Genomic DNA, 23,007 nt, shown 5'->3' on the forward strand with positions numbered 1-23,007 from the left:
TGATTTTGAAAGTAAAATTAGTGTCATTTACTTAAACACCCTTATTAATTGTAGTTAGTGGAGTAGTTAAGTTTGATGAAATTCAATAAATAAAGGTATATTAATGGAAAAAAATAATAAATGTTGTATTGCTATTCTAAAGTGACAATTATTTTGAGAAAAAGAAAAAATGGTAAAGTGACAATTATTGTGAGACAGAGGGAGTAGTATGCAAAGTGCAAGGAAAATAGTGCAGGAGAAATATTTGAGACATCTTTCAAAAAAGATGACACAAAATTCATATCCATTCTTCGAGTTAGAATCAACTCCACAAGCAAAAATAATTAAACTCTACAACCAAATTAAAATCAATTATATGTTGCTGAAATAAGTTCTGTTTTTATAATAATATCATAAAGGAAAGTAATTAGTCGGTGTTTGGTTGAAATATGTGTGTGGAGCAGGATGATAATTAGCTGGTGCTTGATTGACAAATGTGTGTGGGACAGGATTCCAAACTTGCGAGTATAAACTGAAATAAAAAAGAGGACAATTTAATTTGAGCTACAAGCACCAAAACATGCATAAAAATCCAAGTTATGACAAAAATTAGGAAAGATTAATTGAAAACAGATAATAATAACAATAATGAATCTATTATATACTGTATAAAGAAAACTACCCCTTTCAGCATTTTTTGTTATAGATTAGTTACATATTTATTGTATGTTAACTAACAATGCATTATTTAGCCACCTACAAATTCATATTAGCTATTAATGATTTACCATAAACTGCATGTTTGGTTATTCACCAAACAAAACCCTTAAAATTAGGTTTCATTGTGAAGTACTTACTCTGAAGAACTTATGATGTATGAAAGCCACAAATAATGTGTGCAGAATTAAAGGAAACTGACAGCAAACAAAAATAAAAGAACGTTAGGTTCAAATTTAGAATATGAAATATGTATATGGATCTTTAATTATGATACTTTGTGGATGCATATCCGCGAAGTATCAGTATTCGCACTGATACGTATCCGATACAAATGTCACCATGTTTAGAGTATCCGAGCTTCATATTGTATAATACTACTTGTTAATTAGAGATGTATAGTTTATTTGGAAATTAATTGTTAGTTAATGGTTTGCTTGTCCCCATTCAATAGAATACCAAATTCAATTTTCACTCAATTCTCTTTTATCTTTTCTTCTATACCGTTGTCAAACATAAATTTGTAACGAAGGTTATAACTTAATCTATTAATTGTATGCATCCTATGAAATTTATCTCCAACCGTCAATTAGCAACATCATCCAGCATAGAATATGAACCCAAGAAAATAGAGGAAAAACATTCACCATGTTCATCGTAAACAATAAATCATTAATCTGTTATTGCAAGATAGTAATAGTCTCTCTGCTATTCCTATTGTTGGAATTGGAGGATTAGGAAAGACTACACTTGCAAAGGCAGTGTTTAATGATAAGAGTTTAGATGAGACTTTTCCCTTAAAGATGTGGGTGTGTGTCTATGATGATTTTGAACTTAAGAATCTGCTTGTTAAAATCCTCAATTCAACAAGTGTTAGTGGTTCTGCTGCTGATCCTAACCCAATTCACCATGAGAACTTTACAAACCTTGATCTTGAGCAGCTACAAAATCGTCTGAGGAATGTGTTTGCTGGTAAAAAAAATTGCTGGTCTTGCACAATGTACGGAACCAGGATCGTGTCAAATGGGTGGAGTTGAAGAATTTAATACAAGTAGGTGCTGAAGGAAGTAAAGTCTTAGTGACTACACATAGCCACTCAATTGCCAAAATGGGCACCAACACATCATACATTTTGGAATTGAAAGGTCTTTCTCCAGAGGATTCCTTGTCTGTATTTGTCAAATGGGCTTTTGAAGAGGGAGAAGAGAAGAAGTATCCGGAATTAGTGGAGATTGGGGAAGAAATTGTACAAAAATGTGGAGGGCTTCCTTTGGCCCTAAGAACATTAGGGAATTCTCTATTCTTAAAAGTTGACGTGGAAGAGTGGAAGTTTATAAGAGACAGTGAGATTTGGAACTTACCTCAAAAAGAAGATGACATTTTCCCTGCTCTCAAATTAAGTTATGATCAGTTACCTTCGTATTTAAAACGATGTTTTGCTTGCTTCTCCCTCTTTGTAAAGGACTTTCAATTTATTAAGATCCATGTTAGTGTGATATGGGAGGCACTTGGTTTTCTTCCTCAACCAAACAGAGGTAAAACCTTGAAAGATATTAGCAATCAGTTTCTGCACGAGCTACGGTCAAGATCATTTCTTCAAGATTTTCTAGACTTTGGTGGTGGTATTTGTAAATTTAAATTGCATGATTTAGTGCATGATCTTGCATTGTATGTGCGAAAAGATGAGTTTCAATTGTTGAAATTTTCCCATGAAATTGTATTGGAGAATATCCTTCATCTGTCATTTAATACAAATGAGTTGCTTGGCCTAACACCAATTCCCACCGGTTTGAGAACCATGATATTTCCCAAGGGGGCCAACAATGAAGCTTTCTTGAAAACTTTGGTGTCAAGGTGCAAATTCTTGCGGGTTTTACAGTAATTGACTCTAGATATGAGAGTTTGCTGCGCTCTATTGGCAAATTAAAACATTTAAGATATCTCAATCTTCAGAATAGTAAAGAATTGAAGAGCCTCCCTAATTCAGTGTGCAAACTTCAGAATCTGCACACTTTGCTACTCAATGGATGCATAAAGCTTCAAACATTACCCAATGGAATAGGAAATTTGATCAGCCTTTGGCAGCTAATCATAACTACAAAGCAATATACTTTACCAGAAAAAGAGATTGCAAAGTTGACTTCTTTAGAAACTTTATTCGTCAAATCTCGTGACAATCTAGAGACGTTGTTGCTTGAAGGGATACAATTTTCTAACCTAAAGTGGTTGAGTATTTTTTCTTGTGGAAATCTAAAGTCTATGCCACTTCATGTTCTTCCCAACTTAGAGATTTTGGGGATTAAAAATTGCCATAAGATGAAACTGTCATTAGGCAATGACAACTAGATCCCAAAGTTAAAGCTGAAGTTACTAACTCTTCATTCTTTGCCACAACTTGTGAGGTTTCCTGAATGGTTGCAAGGATGTCCGGATACATTACTCACCTTGGAAATTGTTGACTGTGAAAATGTTGATGAACTTCCTGAGTGGTTATCAACGGGTCAAGATCCTCTCCATTTATAACTTTTTCCTTTTGTTGCAATTTGGAGAGAGATAGACACATAAAAAATAATGATGGTGGGATCCACTTAGTGATATGACCCACCACTTATTTTTTTGTGTCTATCTCTCTCCAAATTGCAACAAATGGAAAAAGTTATAAATGGAGATGATCTTTACCCGTTATCAACTATGATTTGTCTCTATAAACTCGTAATTTTAAATTGCCCGAAATTGCTTTCGCTCCCCGATTGCCTTTCAAAGCTTGAATATTTACATATTAGAGATGGTCCTGAATTATGTAGAAGATACCATCCAGAAGTTGGACGTGATTGGCACAAGATATCACACATCAAAAAAGTGATCGTTGAATCGACGGAATTCGAAAATTAAAAGGAATTTACAGATATCACGGTCAAGATTTAAAGGTACTTATTAAGTTGTTTTTATTTCTAGTTAAACATGTTTTTGTTCTTTTATAAATATACTATCTTTTTTGTTTTAGTCCATCTAAAATTTATCTTCGACTTTTTGTTTCTATACAATTTTCAATCACTACTTTTGGTTCCTATTTTCAATGTAGCACTCCTATTTTTATTTTTTTATGAATTTGTGCAGAAATATGTAGAATATTATAAAAATCCGTCTCTAAAAAATTCTATTTTTTTAAAAGAAATTATTATAATATTATAAACTTTTATGCAAAATTTTAACAACGAATGTCTCTTACATCCATGAATGTTGTGTTTACGATGATTGATTTTGTCATCTAAAAAGGTTTAAGGACGCAACTTTTTACCCTTCTTCCTTCCATTGGAGATTGATAACTTAGATCAACCTAAACATTAATGTCTAAGTTAGCAAGTGCGCACCTTTTTATTTGGGCATAAAGAAACCCTTGCCACTAGTTTACACCCATTTTACTAATTTATACCAACTTTTATTATGATTTATGAACCAAAAGAATTAGTGAAACATATTAGTATACATTAGTGGTTATTTTAACTTGTTTCATGTTGATAATTGTGTGTCCAAAATATAATACCCGACCTCCTATGATTCAGTTCAAAACCTAACCGACGTTGACCCAATTGCTTTGGTTCTAGTTTTTAATTTTGAGATACAAAGAATTGACGAACTGATGCTGATACCACTACAAACATTTTATTAATATCGCTCCTCGCACACACACCCATATGCTTTAGTCACAACCCAACATTTTGTGGCTTGGAAAGATGAATGATGAAAGCAATCTAAGGTTAACATTAATTTGATATATTCGAATTGGAAATAATTCAATGGTCTATATTCTAACCATGTGTTTATTTGATTTTAGGATGGTGAATTTGGGATGCAAGTCAATAAAGATGTTTGAAGCTGAAAGTTTTTTTTTTTTTACCAAGTCATTTGAGTAAACTATCAAGTCATTTAAGTGAACTATCATTTTAATCTATATTGAAAGCTTATTTAGTATAATTTTAAATGAACCATCTGATTTGTAATTTGAGATTTGAAGTTGTATATGCTAAAGTTTGTAGTTCGAGATTTAATATGCAATATGTGTAATTTGAAGTTTAATATGGAGGTATGTATGATAGTATAAGTGCATGGATTATACTTGTAAAAAAAAGTGCATGGATTATAATATGCAGTGATTATAAAACTACATGGTATGCATGATGGTAAAAATGTAGGCATTTAAGTATAATGAAACTGGTTTAATATGCAAAGTTCAAGGAAAAAAGTGCAGTTGTAGTAGAAATATTTGAGACGTCTTTCAAAAAGGATGACACAAAATTCATATCCATTCTACAAGTTAGAATCAACTCAAGCAACAATTAAATCCATACATACTACTAATCTTCTTTGTCAGTTACAATTTCTATTTCTTTTTTTTTTTCAAGTAGCCTAGTGGCTAGAATTCGAATAAGTGGGGTGTCCGGAGTTCGAACCCCAGCCCATGCATATAACAATGCTTGTCCCTGCCAACTGAGCTATACTCACGGGACAATAAGATAAAGGAAAGTAATTAGTCGGTGTTTGATTGACAATTGTGTGTGGAGCAGGAGGATGGTAATTAGCTGGTGCTTGATTGACAAATGTGTGCAGAACAGGATTCCGAACTTGCGAGTTTAAACTGAAATAAAAAAAGACAACTTAATTAGAGCTACAAGCACCAAAACATGCATAAAAATCCAAGTCATGACAAAAATTAGGAAATATGAATTGAAAACAGATAACAATAACAATAATGAATAAATTGATATTGTGTTATTATGGTGATTTGCTGTTAGGATTGTTCACTGATATATTTGTTCAAATTCAGGAGCTACTTATAATCAATGAAGCACATACACGATACTGACACATAATTGAATATGCACATACATGATACTGATACATTGATGTCAATAACTATCTGAAAAAATAACATAATTGAATGTAATCATGTGCATAAGTATCGTGTATGTGTCGGACACATATTTTGATAGATGAGGCTTATCTTAAGTTTGAAATGATTAAAGTAAAAATGAAAAATAAAATTATATTTCTTTTGGCTTCAAATGCAAATAAAAATTTATGTCTTTCATAAAAATAAATTAAAATAATCTATGCGACAAAACATAACAGAATAGAAAAAGAAACAAATAAATACGAATATAAATGTTTGACTTTATAATTGAAGTCTTTCAAATGCATCAAAGTGTGTTTTTTGAATTTTTACACATACAAGAAAACCAATAAATTATATTATTACTTTTGATACTATTATTTCTCTTTTACCTATAAATCTTTAATCATTTTTTATAGGGAAATGCTAACCGGTGAGGGAACTAAAAAAGGAAAAATATAGTAATTATTGCATTGAAAATTGTATAATTAATTCATAAATAAGTCAACAAAGTTTCCTTTTATATATGGTAATAATTTTCTCTTTTTGTATGCTTAACCAGTGCCCGGGGGCACCGGTTAGCATGACCCTTTTTTATATTACCTTGTAAACGACCATTTACTGATTATCGGTTACTTGAATATTGTGGTTCCAGCACTTCTGTTCAATAATCTGAAAACAAGAAAAATATAACTTAAGTCTTGTTTTGTTGTCATTAACATGATAAGCTAGCACATATTAGTGAGATTTTTTTTTCTTGCGATTTTAAAAATTCATGTAACACCAATTAATATGGCTAAAACATCCTTTAGCAACTGATCATCCAACACAAATAATGATATATGGCCAAAATAAAATTTATTAATCTATTTTAAATAAGTTTTGCTAACACCAAATACAACGGCTCTATGTGACGGTGATTTTTGTTTTCTAAAAAGGTTTTATTAAGCTCAGGTGAGTTGTGTTTCGAAGGTTCACTAGAGTTAGGGCATAATTCAAGAATTTTTTATTTTTTTTAGAAAGGACGGGCATCAAGACTTGACTAACATTATTAGAGGTACTTAAATATCATCTAGCAAACAGGTCTTGCGGGGAATTCAAATCATGAAGGTAGGCAATGGTATGTACCAGGAATCAATTGAACATTTAGTGATTTAGGAATAATCTAAAACAAAAGAAAAAATTACCTCATAAGTAAAATAGGATTCTGGAGGAAAAGAAAGATACTTCTTTTCTTTGGTAAAATTAGTGTCATTCATGGAAGCATTGGGGTCCCAACTCCATGGTGTGAGAAAAGAATTATCTTTCTCAAGAAAAGATGTGAATCTTGCATCAAGCATTATTTCCTTAGTAGAATGATCTTCACTAGTAACAACCATATCAATGGATTCACTTTCCTCCGTCAAAGCATGTTTGCGCTTCATCATTCTTTCTTGGTAGGAGAGTATTGTATACTTTATCAAATTATAGTTGGTTAGTCCAATACAACAACAAAAAAATTGGTAGGCGCGTAAATATATAGTCATGTTGTTAATTTACTTCCAAATATCCAAAAAGATTACGTCAAAAAATTAATCTAAAAAGATCAATTTTGAATGAAATAATAAAAGGATTTTGTCAAAAAATATGTCTGTGAGATTTTCTTTTACATAAATATGATCTACGATTTGTTAAAATAAATAAATAAATAAATAGGATCGACGAGATATGGGTTAGTTATAAGGATTTTGAATACAATTGTAAAAATAATAATAATTTCTAACAATATACAAAATGGATTTTTGTCATTCCACCAAAAAATATAAAAAGGATAGTAAAAATAATAAAAATCTCTAACAATATATCATTCATTTAATAAACTATTTTGTTTATCATTTTATCTTTTTAATAATACAACAACAACGAAGCGTTTTCCAACTAAGTGGGATCAACTTCATAGAGATTCGACAATGTTTTACGTTGGTTGTAGAAGCCTCTCATTTCACATAGTTTTGGAATCGGCAATGCATAGCAAAGAGAAATTAAGATACTGAACCTCCAAATATATTGATAAAAAAGAAAATAAGATACAAAGAGAAAGGGGACCAAACCAAAACTTTCTAAATTGGTAATAAATCTAAAGTTAGGAATCCCTGATTTATTCTTTATGAAAGCTTCCCTAATAACCAAGGGCAAATACTAAATAATTTCAAAAAACAAAAGAAGTTAAATTAAGACCGACATTAGTTAAAGTGTCTTCATATTGATTGTCTCCCATGAAAATATGTGTGACTAAAAAGTTCATATCTCTAAGAAGGATCCTACAACTGTTCCATCTATTTCTTAAAGGCCAAGGAACCAAATTAAAAGAGTTGAAGGATAAAACCACCAAATAGAGTCAGTTTCAATCCACAAATTTATCCAATTTATCTCATAAGCTATCTCATAAGTTATTACTGAATTCCCCTTTTATAATGATAAATAAGTGAATCAATTTATAAAACCCATCCTACTAGGCTATTATCGAGTTATTAGGATAAGAAGGATGATATTTTCTTGTGTGATGTTAGTTGCATCATCAATATCAATTGAGTTTCCATCACTGATGAGATTGTTTGGTAACAAAAGTTGCACTTTCACTATGAAGTTTTATAGTAGTAGTAATAGCAATGGTTTGCATTTGGCAAAAAGTGAAAGTGATCTTGTGAAAGTTCTAGTTTCTTTTCTAAGTTGAGTAGTTCACTTTCACCTCAATATGTTCGCCTTCTGGTCTTGTGAAAGTGATTGATATTTGAACCACGTTTTATTTCTATCAAATATCTTCTTTGACCAAAAAAAAGAAAAGGTCGATATCCCTCATTTAGTCATTTTACTTTATATAAGTTGGATCACAAGAATTGTAGTTTCATAGCAAGGGAATCCTAAACTGGTCTTTGATATTGTATAGCATTGAAAAATTGATCTGTCATTAAAAAAAGTGACCAAGTTAATCTCAAAATGATGATTTATCTTATGACCAAAGGTGAATTATTTATGATTTCAAATATTGTTGGTGTCATTATGTAGGTGTTAGCCTGTTATAGTGTGCATAATTTTAATTCCAGCAGCATCAGAGATACAGTCATCATTGAAGGGAAATAAAAATGCAATTCTCAGTTCTTCAACTTTTGTCTCTGTACCATGCCTGTTCTAATAAAACGTTTAAAGTTACAATCCAAACACATTCAAAGTTTTTTTTGATCGGCTGATAAAATTTCATTAGTTCCAATCCGACACAAGACGAATCAAGAATTGGTAAAAAGATACTGACCTGTCACATGCTAGGGAGCATCCAAGTGACTAAAAATACACAACATATTACACCACTGGCATTGAAGCCGAAAAAACTAAACTAAAAAGCTTCCAACGTATCACACTGCACCAAATTTAAAACAGCAAGCCAGAGACACATAAATCTGCATCTGGACAACAAACTAGCAGCACCAGGCCACACCAGAATGCTTAATCTTTCCCTTTAACACCAGGAAAAAAGACGCAGCAGAAGACATGCCGCAAAAACTGCCGACAACGATACTAAACCGAGCCATAGGTTCAACAAACTGCCATAAGTTCATTACTAAATTGCTATGGTACAACAATGCAGCAGCAAAACAACCTCTCGAAAAGACATCCCAAAGGCTACCAAACTTCACTCTTCATGTACAATTGGCTCTGCCACAACACTAGAACCTTGAGCTTGATTAGAAACTAAGATACATACTCCAACAAACACTAGATAGCAATAATTTACAAACTCCCAATAAAAGCTAAATTGATAACGAATGCATATCCTACAAGAAACAACTTTGCACTAAACAATATTACAAACTCATATTTCTCTGTTGTATGTAAATCTGCACACAAACTATCCAGATTGCAGAATCTTGATCAAATCATATTGCTCACATCCACAGTTTAGAATCCACATGAACCGTGGCACACAAACAACTACCAACTCAGAAAAATGTGGTACCAAATAAAATGTAAAAAAAAGATACTTGTTTATAGAATAATACCCTCTAAGTTTTTCCACCAGGCAAAATGAAAAAAAAAAAATGCCTGTAAGTTTTAGTCTACAATGAGCACATAAAGCCCTTGAAAGACAAATGAATCCAATTATTCAAAATTTAAATATCCCTCAATTACAACACTTTGAGCTGAGGCCATGGGACGTAAATTTTCCACTTTTACTCCTTGATCTAAGTTCTTCAATGGCAGTAGAGGATCATTCTTAGTACATCCATTCCAAACTGGCAAAACTTCTGTCACAAATTTATTAATATACTTCTTCTTAATACCTTCCTTAACAAGCTCTTCATATTCACTGAAATTCCCTCTCACGTCTAACAGGACACTGCACAATCCTTGATGATTACAATAATCCAAGATCACATCCAGATTTATTTGATCCATAGATACAATTTCAATTCCTTGTTGAGCTTCTTCTGGAGTTGTTGCTGTTCTACAATTTGTAAAAATTATCGCTTTATCGGTAACTTCATTGATGACCGATGGAATTTGATTTGAAGAAGCAGAATCTTTGTGCATTATAATATGAATAGGTTGATTGGCTCCAGGTTCTTGAGATGTGAGTACCGAGTCTGACAAATTTTCTCGAAATAAGGAAGAAGACAATATAACTGCATCATATTCTTGTAATAGCCGAGAATAGTATCCACCAGAGTCTGTAACTCCATTCCCAAGTGAGTCCAACAAATTACCGTTAACAGAAAGAGAATACCTGTGATGCAGGAAAAAGGCTAAGCTATGAAATGTATGTTTGTCTGAAAATTTAAAAAAATAAAAATGCATGGTGATTCATAGATGTTTTTTTATATGAGCGCTTTAACAAGATGGGTTATAAAGATTTGCTCTCGTATATTGCTATGATAGCTTGTTATGCTCAAGATAGCACGACTAAATAAGCCCTTGCCTTATTTAATGGCATGCATAAACCAGACGTCTCTTTACATCCGGAAAGGATGACTTTGGCTATTGTTGTATCTGTTTGTTCACAATTGTGGAACCTAGAGTATTGGTGATGTATTGAGTCGCACATTAATGACTTTGGAATTATACTGGATGATCATTTGACCACTGCGTTAATTGACTTGTATGCAAAATGTGAGAGCATTGACAAGGCATATGAACTATTCCATGGCCTGAGAAAGAGGTATGTGGTTGCATATTCTGCAATAATCTATGGATGTGGACTAGATGGAAGCATCAGATACAGTCGAGCTATTTGAACAGATGGCTAGAGAGTGTATCATCTCTCCCACCAACACTAGAATTCTAACTGTTTACAATCATGCTGGATTGGTTGAAAAAGAAGGTTACCGGTGCTTTAACTCCGTGATGGACAATGACATTGCGCCATCAGTTGATCATTATGGAATTGTGGACGATCTTTCGGGGAGGGCTGGATGAAGCGTATAAGCTTATAAGGAATATGCTAATGCAACCAAGTGCTGGTGCCTCAGGAGCTCTACTTCTTGCCTGCAGATTACATAACAATGTGAAGCTTGGGGAAATAGCTGCCCAGCATTGCATTAAGCAGGAGAATGATACATCTGGTTACTATTCTCTTCTTTCTGGCATATATGCTGCTGTTGGACAATGGAACGATGCCAAGTGGAAAGAAGTTGACAACGGGCGTGGAAGGAAAGAAAATTATCAAGATACCTAGATGTAGTTGGACACTGCCTGTGTAATGTGTCACTCAACCAAAGTAACTCCTCCTTAATTGGGGAAATGAGACATATATATTATGTTTGAGAGAGGTAATTTGACCTGTGCTTCAGATTCATAACTGTTCAATATGTTTGAGAGATATGCATCTTTTGGTTCTAAAACCTCAGACTCATCTTTTCTTTCGCGACCACTTCTTACCCTTTCACTCTCATTCTGACGTAAATCAAACATTCCTTTGTCCCAGACTCGTGGGTACACAAAGTAAACTTGAATTGCAGCTGATAAATAAACTATAACATGCTTGCATTGTTTTAATTTATATGCATCTGTCATCAACTATTGGCTGCCAACGCCATGCTTTGGGTTATACTTGATATAATAGGGAGTCTTATTTTCTCTTATCTACCTTAACCTTTGTCTTTGTACATTAAAATCAGAAATTATATTCAGAATATACTCCGTCTTATTTTAAGTCTTGTTTTTTCCTTAGCATGACAAGACATGCAATGCAACCCTAAGACATAGTGAGCCAGGATGCAATGGTTGTAATCCATCCAACTGACTTCACGTGGACATTTTTGAAGTTGGTGAGAGAAGAAGAGAAGGCAAGTGAATTTGTTCGTACTAAGTGCCTATGGTTGGGGAGGAAATTTTAAATTTTCAAGTACATTCATAACTGCCTATGCTTTCCCTTTTTTTCTAAAAATAAACAAATTTTGCATTAAGCTTGGACCACATATCATCGCTTAGATCTTTGGTCTCAAGTGAAATGAGATGCACAGGTTTAAGATACAAAGGCATCTACGATTTCCATGGTTAAAGCGAAAGTGAAGCAACCCAAGAAAGGACAGAGATGATAATTTATGAATGTCAGTGAAGCCTTTTTCCCAAAATGTTGATTCCCAAACTCACATGTATAAGATGATGGGGGATTCATAAATCCAAAATTAAACTCCAATTTGCACTCACAGAAGCAGTCATTGTGACTATAGCACTATACTATAGCAGAATTTGAACAAATCGCTATTGTTTTGCAATACGTATTAGTACAAGATATTCTCAAATAGTATCGGCGCTATAACATTGATGCATAGGTGAATTTGAATGAACTGCTATTTTCTGTGATCCGTGCTTGATAGAACAGAAAACAGGCAGAAATGAATCTTGATGAAAAGCAAGTGGGAGGGCAGGGGAGGGAGTATATTACATAAAAACAGAAGTGGGATTGAATTACCTCAAAGTAAGCAGAGGCTTTCCAGCCACCATGTGATGAATATATGCCTCATTGAGGCTCTTGCACAATTCTTCTTCGACACCAACAACAACTTCAATTCCGGCATCTCTCAATCTATCCACTCCTTTGGAGGCTACAATGGGATTTGGATCCACCATCCCAACAACAACCTTTTTAATTTTGGCTTTGATGAGAGCTTCAGTGCAAGGTGGAGTCCTCCCAAAATGATTACAAGGCTCTAAGCTGACATAAGCTGTTGCATTCTCAGCCAAATCACCAGCATCTCTCAGAGCAAAAACCTCGGCATGAGGTTGGCCGGGTTTAGGATGAAAACCTTGACCAACAATTTTTCCATGTTTGACAATAATACATCCAACTAATGGATTGGGAGTGGTATACCCCAAACCTTTTCTAGCTAGCTCAACACATTTTCTCATATAAAATCCATCATCATTACCATGATTGTTTTGAGCACGAACAACATAGCTACTACTCTTCCAAGGGTGTGTATATATAATAAGTGGTTTGGAAAAGGCAGAATTGAAATTGGAGGGGAAGTGAATGAACGAAGGTGGAGGAGAAGCAATGATTGAGAATTTGGAATTGCAGCAATATGGAACTGAAACTGAAAACCCCACTGCAACTTGCATAGTTGGATTTGGATTTGGATTGAATCAATGGTTTATTTAATCAGTGACTCTGAATTTACAAACAAACCTGAAAATGGATGAAAACAATAAGCATGAAACAACGCCTCTTCCATCCTTGCTGCTGCATGCCACTTTCACACACTCAGTTGGGAGAAGAGAAAGGTTAGTGTGGGTGTGAGAAATCAAAAAGGGTTGAGAAATGTGTGAATGTGTCGATTTTAAAAGGGATAATAATAATTAATAATCATTTTGGTACAATGCCTAAATAATATTTTAATACTCACGTTAACTTTTTTTATATAAGGACTAAAATGAAAATAAATAAGTATTTATAAAAACTTATATAAATAACAATAATAGTAAAGTATATTCAAGGACTATAAATGAACCATTTTAATATCAACGATTATTTTAACTAATAAAGTATATAATTCTGGACTATTTTAAAATTTCGATACATATTATTGTACCTACTCGTTACACATCAAAATGATTATTATCCCTGATTAATGGACTTTGATCAATTAAATATATACTCACTCATGCAAATAAAAATAAACTCAGGTTCGAATTTTTCATTTGCGCCAAGAGTTCAATTTTTCATGAAACAGATTTTGATTACAAGTGTCAGGAACAATCGTGAAACTCAATAAATAAAAAAAACCACAGTGTCATCTACAGTAAATTTATTTATCATATTATCAAAATCAAATTTCAAAATATCTTTTATCACGGGAGTATTTAGAATTTTAGATATTAGAGACATGTATGTATGTTATTTTATTATATGATCTACGAGTTTAACTCTGATCTATTGTTATCACAAATTTTAGAATCGTTTCACCAATTTTAATTCAACTTTTAAGTTCTTGAACAAACTGAGAAAATATTGGACATAATTTTCCATCGACAACAAACCAATATTATTAGCTTATATTCTCAATCACATTACAAACATTTGGCTACAATAAAAAGTTCAAATTTTAACTGCCAACCAATGGCTAGATATACAATAACCTACGGTGTTTTTACAGTTAATATTAAGATGAACACAACTAATTCCACATACAATGACACGGGTTACAACATTTGAGAATTCTAGGTTGAAATGTATTAAATTTAAGGCAGCAGCTTTCTGTTAGCATGACCCGGAGCAGATCTATTCTTCCTCTGGTTCTTCTTCTTCCTGTAGAAGATTTTCTCTGTTGTCATGAGCCCAGAAACCCCGCACATCTATGAGCATGCTAGCTACAGTACCACCTTGTTTGCAGGCCAGTAGATCAGCCAATGTGATCTTGAGGTCATCTGCTGGCTTAACCATATCCCAGATTTCATCCCGTACATCTTCAATACAAAGTTCATAGTTGCCACCATCAATCCATTTATGGTGTACGTCTCTGTTTTGTTCAAACATAATTAAAAATAAAAAAAAAGTGAGAACTGAGAAGTAAAAGTAATTATGTTATGTTATATAATGTCAATGTTAGTTAAGATGCAAAGAAAATTTCCAGGATCCCATAATTTAATATACTAATTTGTCACTGTTTATTTGAGACTTGCAGGCTTGCTCAAGCACTACAAGTAGGAAACAACAGTTTTTTTCTTTAGGAAGACTGTATCAGGCAACATCTCGGCATATGGATGCTCCCCTTCTATACTTCCAGCAGTCGTGGTAAAATATTCAATACTTGTCTAAAAAGAAAAGACGAATAAAATGATTCCTGTTGTACATACAACTTATGTGTATCAACAGTATGACATTTTACCTGAAAAGAGAGTGAATATCTGCTGTAGTAAGGTAACCCCTCCCTTGAAGATCAAGGCAACGAAACAAATATGTCAAGCCTTCTGGGGTGTCTTTGTTTTCTAAAGCCAGATTAAAGTCCAAGAAACTCTCAAAATCCATCTCCCTTGTCTTTCCACCACAACTCTTTCCGCGGCGAACATGTTCGTCGAACACTGCAGGAAGCACATTTATTTATTTATTTATTTAATTTTGGAAAACAACGAGTACTAAACTATAAATGAAGGTCACAATGCACATTGACACCCTGGCTTGAAATATGTTGCAATCCAGCAGTGAAAAATAATAGCACAAACAAGAAGAAAGGAGAACAGACAAGGGCAGTAACCATGGCTACTGTTCGTAATAACTACTCTGACAAAAATTTACCCTAGAATAGTAGAATGGTAATAGTTTCCACCTCTCTCAATAAAAATCTCAGTCAGGGTCCCATCTGCATATTCTCGCAGCTCATGCTTGCTCAATGAACCGCTTGAATCTTTATCAAGAGCTATAAACATGTCTGCAGAAAAATGGACACAAACAAACATCAGAACTTCAATTCGTCATGAAACTAATCAAAGTAAACTAGTAGAAACTGGACCAGCTAACACAGAATGATAAGGAGAAACCATAATAATTCACACTTCACAGCAACTAACTTAAATCAGTTTGATAGTAGCAATGGTGTAAAACATAAACAGATTTACAATGATTGAAAAAATAAATAAATAACATGGACATTCAGGAGGCCAATGTAAGATACCCACCACATACACGTCGGGCAGAAGCCTGAGAGAACCAGTTTTCAGCCTGTTCTGTGTCTGTGACTTCTTCTTCGCTTTCCTGAAACACGTATTACAATACTCAGCATAGAGCATCAAATTAGAGAGAGAGAGAGAGAGAGAGAGAGAGAGAGAGAGAGAGAGAGAGAGAGAGAGAGTTGAATACTATGATGCTTGGTTTTAAAGATATTATTGCATGAACTTTTTATGCAACCTACCTGATGAAGCTCCATTAGTTCCTGAAGACAATTACTCAGCAGCACTTTCTTGATGCAAGCTTTACCTGTAACGTAAAAAGAATAATTATGTAGACTTTGATAATACTAGATGGATGAACATATGTTGGCTTAGCTGAAATTGATTGGGGCAAAGCTGTACACAAGTGCAACAACCATTTAAAAAGTATACAGCCAAGCTATAAGCCTATAACTAAGCCATTATTCTCTCATGCCCCGGCTACTAAATGGCATCATTAACTTCCCTTGCTACCCCGTCAACCTCAAACCACCAAAATAATTTTTCATCTCCACCTCTTAACATAGTTAACAAAAAATAGTCAAGTTAATGTGTGATAGAGGATAGCTAATAATGTGTGATACCTAACGCTCAAAGCCTCATCAGTTGTAAATTGTTTGTAACACAATATATAGTCGAGTAATCATGAAAGGTAATGATCAATATAGAAATCCAATAATATTCATACCCTTAAGATACAGGCCCTTCATGATTAAGTTGTAATACTACTTAAGAATCTAATTTGAAATATGCAAGTCTACCACTGCTGCTGTCGATTAAAATTAAAAAGTGTCCCTTAGAGAGATGAATAAGTAATAAGGAACAAACAGGATAGCAGTATCAACATCAGTAACATACGAATCAATAACAATAAAAAAAACATATGTTATTTTCAACAGGTTTTATGGTGCAAAATATTCAAAATAAATGGTGATCAACTTTGACAATAAGTTGGTATAAGATTCTATGCATCAAGAGCTTTTATTCGAAAGCTGCAATCTGGATTACTTTAAAATTCTATTTAATCATATTAAATTAAAGAAAATATTTTTTGTCACGATAAAAATTCCAAATAAAAGATGATATGACCATAAAACAGCACCTAGCATCTATATGAATCAGTCATGCAAACCTCGTCTATGAGGATCACAAAAGAAGAAGAATTTGTGAGCAGCAATACGACAATACATTGGAACAAAGCCTGCATCCATAGTACGTAATTGTGCCAAGTTGGGTATAAGACCTCGTATATACGCTTCCATTTCCTGAAAAACAAATTCGTAAATATCAACTTAACCTAATCTTTTTCCGAGAAACTGGAAATGCAACTTGTTTCCCAGCTTCAAAACACACCAAAGAAATTACTGGAAATGTTAGATTTCTCAAAAAACCAAAAAGGGGATTGACTTGCGATATACGTAAGAACTATATGCATGTCAATAAAATAAAGGTCAAATAGTCAGAAATTTATAACAAGGTAGTTGAGAATAATGAAAAAAAAGATTAGATGATAAGGAGTGGAACAAGAGAGATCAATCCACATAGATTGTTGGCCGGATGAAATATTGATATGCAGGGGAAATAGTGTTCAAAAAAGCAACTATTTTCTATAATTATAATAAGATAGTTGAGAATAAAGGTTAAACAGAGATTAGATAATAAGGAGTGGAACAAGAGAGACCAATCCACATAGATAGTTGGCCGGATGAGATGTTATGCAGGGAAAATGGTGTTAAAAAAAGCAACTATTTTCTATAAATATATATATATATATATATATATATATATATATGCATAACAAAAAACAAATAATTTGAATAAAAGAGATACCTAACAAATAGTTCAATTCAATTTTAAACAATTGAAAACCAAGCAGAGATAAAAAAAAAAAAATAAAAAAATAAAAAAAAAAAAAAAAACATACGTGTGGCTGAAGGAAACCATCAGAATCCTCATCAAGCTCACTCATATCAATTCTTGCTTGTGTAAGTGAAACCTGTACAGCCAAAATCATTAGATATCTTCGATAAAGTATATACATAAACATTTGATACATTCATCAAGCTCAGATGGTAAGAATAAACAAGAAAATAAAATTCAATGAAGAAACAAAACAAACACAGAACCACAGGTATCCATGAGAATTAAACAGAATCGCCAAAAAATTAGTTCAAGTTGGAAATGACCTACCGTGCGCATCACGTAAAGGTAAAATGGTAGAATGGCAATTCTTCCCTGCTCATCCTTCTCAAACTTCATAAAGTTAGAAGGACTAAAGAATCGTCGGCATTTAGGACCTATTTGTTCTGTACATACAGAGGCAATGTGGCAAAAATCTTCATAATTCATCTGTAAGAAACAAATTAAAGTACGTAAGGATTCCGTCAAGAATAGCACTCGAGGGCAAAGGTAAAGAAGCCAATTAACAATTCAATAAAAGAAATTATACATAACAAACAAAGTTGTGGTAAATTTTGAGAAGAACGAGGTGGAAATCTTGAAGTTATATTTTCAATTAGATGAACAGTATGAATTTGTATCACCCATTTAACAGGAAATATTTTATCTTGATAGGCAAAATCAGCATCCTTGAAGGAGTATGTTGAAATCATTGCTCTGAACAAATTAGATTATCTCAGGGAAAATCCATTGCATGACACACCAAACTCCAGTTAAAGGATAAATAGAGCACATGCCAAATATGTCTAGTGAAATAGATCGAGTCTCTGATCTTTAAAGGTATAGAAGGATTTAATACAGATTGAGGAATTACCAAACTGCTGATCCCACGTAGTGGGATACGGCTTGGTTGTTGTTGTTGAGGAATTACCGAACTAAAAGCATGGAATGGGGATGGATATTGACTATTAGGGATGTAATGTAGCAGCCCATAAAGCTCGCATGAATGTAAGAGTCTCTAGTGGGATTTTGGAGGGGAGAGTTTGACTAGTTTTTTTTTTCTAAATTAAGCAAGCTATAAAATATTTCTAAAAATGAAGTGTGATTGAATTGTTATATTATCATATATCGCGATTACTTTTCAATTTTTTTTATTTAGTATCAAATATATATTAGGCTAAAATGCACTTTTGGCCCCCCAAGTTTTCAAAAGTTGCGATTTTTGCCCCCCTATTTTGAAAATAGCACTTTATGCCCCCCAAGTTTCAGCCCCTTTGCAAAACCATGACCCCCTTGATTTTGACTCGGTCAAAGCTGACATGTCACGTTTTTTTTTTTTTTGCCATATAGACAGCCTATGTGGATTTTTGAAAAAAAAATATTAAAACCCTCACACCCTCACGTGACCGTGATTTAATATATCTTTTCCTCTTTTTTTTTTTTGGTATAAATCTATCTTTTCCTCTATCTTTTCCTTTTGAATTTTTGCAAAAAAAAAAAATTAAAACCCTCAAGTGGATTTTCGCAAAAAAAAATTCCTTTATCTTTTCCTTTTGGAATCATATATATTTTGCAATCTAAATTTTTGAAAGACAACACAAATAAGTGATTTAATCTATAAGTACTTACAACTATTAAGACGACACAAAATATAGTAATAAAGTTGTTTGCATAGAAATGCTTGCAAAATCAGTGATTGCAGCATAAGTTTTTTACAACCACATTTAGATAGCACAAAATAAATGTTTGCAGCCATTTAACAACCAGATTAAGACAAAATAAAAGAAGTGCTTGCAGCATAAGTATTTTTCAACCAGATTAACACAAAATAAGGAGTCTTAAGCAACATACGTGCTTTGAAATGAGAGTGGGATTTGGAGTTTGGACTTAACCCTAATTCCCAATTGGATTTTGGTTTGTACGGTTTCTAATCTGGAATGAAGGGTCATGTGAGAAATCTCACATTTTATGGTTTTTATTTTAATTTTAATTGTAATAATAAGTGTTGGCAAAATTTTAATTTTAATAATATCCAGCATGGCCAACAAAAAAAAAGAAACGTGACATGTCAGCTTTGACCGAGTCAAAATCAAGGGGGGTTAAGGTTTTGCAAAGGGGCTGAAACTTGGGGGGTATAAAGTGCTATTTTCAAAATAGGGGGGCAAAAATCGCAACTTTTGGAAACTTGGGGGACCAAAAGTGCATTTTAGCCTATATATTAAAATATAGGCCTAGCCCTCTAAAGCCCTCCAAAATCACCCTCCCAAACAGACCCTAAGAGTCTAGGTGTTCATCTTTTTTCCAAAAACCAAGGGGTTGGTTACGGGTGGGATTTAGCATGGGAAAGGGGAGTTGTTTCCCACCATGGGAAAGTCAATTTTAACCATTAGATCTACAATCTTATCATACACTCCCAACACTATATTTTTGTTACTATCTTCCACTACCATCTCTCTCCTTCATCCCCACCAACCCACCACCAGCAACACCATGAGAACTATAGTTTTTACCAATCAGATTCAAATTAATGAAAATTCAAAGTAATCAATCCTTGCAGGACACTATATATATAGGAACAAATTCTTTGATTTGAGGAAAATATATTCTCAACATCTGGCTGACGGAACAGTTTGAATTAGGTTCAATAGTGTGGAGTAACAACTTTTGTTTACAAATTACAGAAAATAATACATAAATTCTAAATTTGATTGGATCTGAAAAAAATAAATTCAAATAAGCCAAAATGGATTGAATGCTTTTACAATGAATTATATGCATTTATTTCGTTGCCTTCCATTTTATCAGCATCATGAAAATTCTTTAAAAATTATAGATTTAGAGATACAATTTTCTAGATGCAATGGCCGCTCAGCTTGCAACTGTGGTTAAGTTTGGTTTTTTCGATGTTGGAACCTTGCTCCAATCTTAGAATGGTGAATTTTTGTTTTCAGTGTATGTTAGATCTGTTGATCAGGAAGGAGAAATTAATTAAATTAACAATAAAGAGTTGGGATGGTGGTTTTGATGAGTTGCTGGTTATGGGTTTGTGGAGGATGAATGAAAGAGATGGTAGTGGAAGATAGTGACAAAAATATAGTGTTGAGAGTGTATGATAAGATTGTAGATCTAATGGTTAAAATTGATTTTCCCATGGTGGGAAACAACTCCCCTTTCCCATGCTAAATCCCACCTTGGTTACGCCCATGAACTTTGTGGTGCATATCAAAGATTTATCATGCTTTTAATAATAAATAAAAAGATCAGTTATATATATATTACAATTTTTGGAAATAAGAAGCAAACATTGTTTCATAGAAAGAAAAAAGAAGAAGCAAACACATGGTGATTGTGACAGACCTTTTCTGCACCAGTAGCATCATCAATCACACAGTTTTCTCTTAAGCACACCCACATTGCATCCAAATCATCGGCATTCAACAAAAGATCTGATTGTTTCTGTTAAATGTACCAGCAACGTCACTAATTGAGAAATTAAATATCCACTGTCTAAGCAAAGATAGAGCTAAGCCAAGAAATAATACCTTCAAAAAACGATACTTGGCCAATCTCTGGACTCTCTGACTGATTGATCCCTCTTCAGGTTTCTAGAAGAAGATGACACATTTCAATATTTGAATTGCAGATAGATAGGTCTTATTTAAATGCCACAGTAACCCAATCCTAATCTTCAAACATATATTAGCTAGAGAAATGATATTTGTACAACCATTTTGGGACAACTCATACTCTCTCTCTCTCTCTCCCTCCCTCTCTCTCTATATTGTTTTTGTCCCAAAAGAAGAGGAGAGAAGAAGGTTGGTTGTCACAACATGGTTGTACAAATATCATTAGTCCATTAACTATCCTATATAATCCGTAACAAATGAAAAAACAAACTTATATAAAGAGATACAGCATGTAACTTGTAATGGTCTGCTCTAGATATCAGGTAAAACTATACAATACTTTTCTTATCAACGAACCCAGGTTTAAATTCGACGATAAATTTGTCAAACTACATGCCAATGGATAAAAGGCTAAAACAATATTGGATTTGGATTCAATTCAGTGTAAAATTATTTTACACATGCATAATAATAAAATTAATGGTTTGACATGCCTTCTTGTAGAAACTGGGAATTGTACCAGCTTCAGCGCTTTTCTTCTGCTTATCTTTAAAAATGTCAAGCAAGATTCTTTTTGTTTCAAGTTCTGCAAGATGGTATAATAATAATGTATGTATGTTATAAAGTAGTAATTAATTGATATCACAAAACTGAAAGAGATGGAAAGAAATGAATACGAACCCATTAAAGCTTCGGATCCGAGACCGGCACCGGATCCGATGAAACGACGGAGATTGCGGACCCACAGCATGGAGGATGCAGGGGGGATTTTCCTCTGGGTTTGAGGAGCGTCATGGGCTTCGCCGTCGCTGTACATCGCCGGTTGAGTGAAATTGAAAAACTAACCCTAACTCTAATCGAAACCCGCGAGAGATATATGATTGGATCTGAGATACCGTTGGCTCCGATAAGCAACCGGACGCAAAAACGGTGAAAGCTTTTTTCCACTGTTCTTTCTTTCTTTCTTTCTTTCTTCTACTTGAAAGATTTGCTTGCACCAACCTCCTACACCTATTTGTCCTAATCAGATTATTAATTTCAGTTTTTTTATTTAAGTTTTACTTACTTATGGTTTTTAAGTTTCATTGTAACATTAATTATCGATTTGTTAATGATACTAGTAGAAAGAAAGAGATGTAAAAAAAATTCATCAAAAATAATAAGATTTAGTCAATTTCTTGGTATATGTAAATTCATAAAAAACAACAAATACTGTGAAATGGAAGGAGTATGATTAGCCAAGAGTCGTTCCATTTAGAAATTGAATTAGAATTCTATGATAAACGTTATTAATCGATTGAACTTAATCACCTGATCACTTAAAAGCATTTTTTCAGTTGTTTTTTTGGGCTTCAAATATTTAGAAATGTATTTTTTTTTAAAAAGGTATAAATTTTTGTTATAACTATATAAATATTTTTGGCGAGAGCGACGAAAAGACTTAAAAAAATTGTACATAAGTTTTGTCTTTCAGAGAAAGTGCTAACAATATTGAGATTTTGATATCGATAACAGAATTTGAACTTTGAAAAGAAATGTGTACAGTGATACATGTTGAACATGATGCACTCGAAGGTATGCGTATGACTAAAAGTTGTGTGTGGGCAGGATGCGGTTCTACGAGGCACCATTTTGTTCGAAAAGCCCACACTCAACTTATCTTCTTGTAGGGTTTTTTTCTCACAAGCAATTTTTTTGGTAGGTGTTTTCACTGTA

At 33.4% G+C, this 23,007-nt stretch overlaps 2 protein-coding genes, 1 non-coding gene and 1 pseudogene across 3 annotated transcripts; 1 reads left to right on the plus strand and 3 right to left on the minus strand.

Annotated features, from left to right (window-relative positions):
* The first annotated feature begins 1,370 nt into the window (after positions 1 to 1,370).
* LOC146902538 (putative disease resistance protein RGA1) lies at positions 1,371 to 3,078 on the plus strand (annotated as a pseudogene).
* A 6,401-nt stretch (positions 3,079 to 9,479) lies between these two features.
* Positions 9,480 to 13,377, minus strand: LOC146902539 (Cytidine/deoxycytidylate deaminase family protein). Its single transcript, XM_085732128.1, has 2 exons — positions 12,534 to 13,377; positions 9,480 to 10,346 (listed from the first exon to the last, which is right to left on the minus strand). Exons 1-2 carry the CDS (start codon positions 13,181 to 13,183, stop codon positions 9,722 to 9,724), a joined length of 1,275 nt encoding a protein of 424 aa, XP_085588254.1. The 5' UTR covers positions 13,184 to 13,377; the 3' UTR covers positions 9,480 to 9,721.
* A 705-nt stretch (positions 13,378 to 14,082) lies between these two features.
* FASS (tonneau 2 (TON2)) lies at positions 14,083 to 22,281 on the minus strand. The gene is made up of 12 exons (XM_085737347.1): positions 21,973 to 22,281; positions 21,786 to 21,877; positions 21,208 to 21,270; positions 21,023 to 21,121; positions 17,957 to 18,115; positions 17,691 to 17,762; positions 16,899 to 17,031; positions 15,970 to 16,034; positions 15,737 to 15,812; positions 15,388 to 15,489; positions 14,950 to 15,142; positions 14,083 to 14,580 (listed from the first exon to the last, which is right to left on the minus strand). Exons 1-12 carry the CDS (start codon positions 22,106 to 22,108, stop codon positions 14,343 to 14,345), a joined length of 1,428 nt encoding a protein of 475 aa, XP_085593473.1. The 5' UTR covers positions 22,109 to 22,281; the 3' UTR covers positions 14,083 to 14,342.
* Positions 14,717 to 14,833, minus strand: LOC146902541 (small nucleolar RNA snoR104). The gene has a single exon (XR_015024468.1). It is a non-coding gene; the product is annotated as a small nucleolar RNA snoR104 (small nucleolar RNA).
* Positions 22,282 to 23,007: the final 726 nt, after the last annotated feature.

The sequence above is a fragment of the Medicago sativa genome, chromosome 8, assembly GCF_051527215.1.
Source record: "Medicago sativa cultivar Bolivia chromosome 8, Bolivia_mono, whole genome shotgun sequence".
Taxonomy (NCBI): domain Eukaryota; kingdom Viridiplantae; phylum Streptophyta; class Magnoliopsida; order Fabales; family Fabaceae; genus Medicago; species Medicago sativa.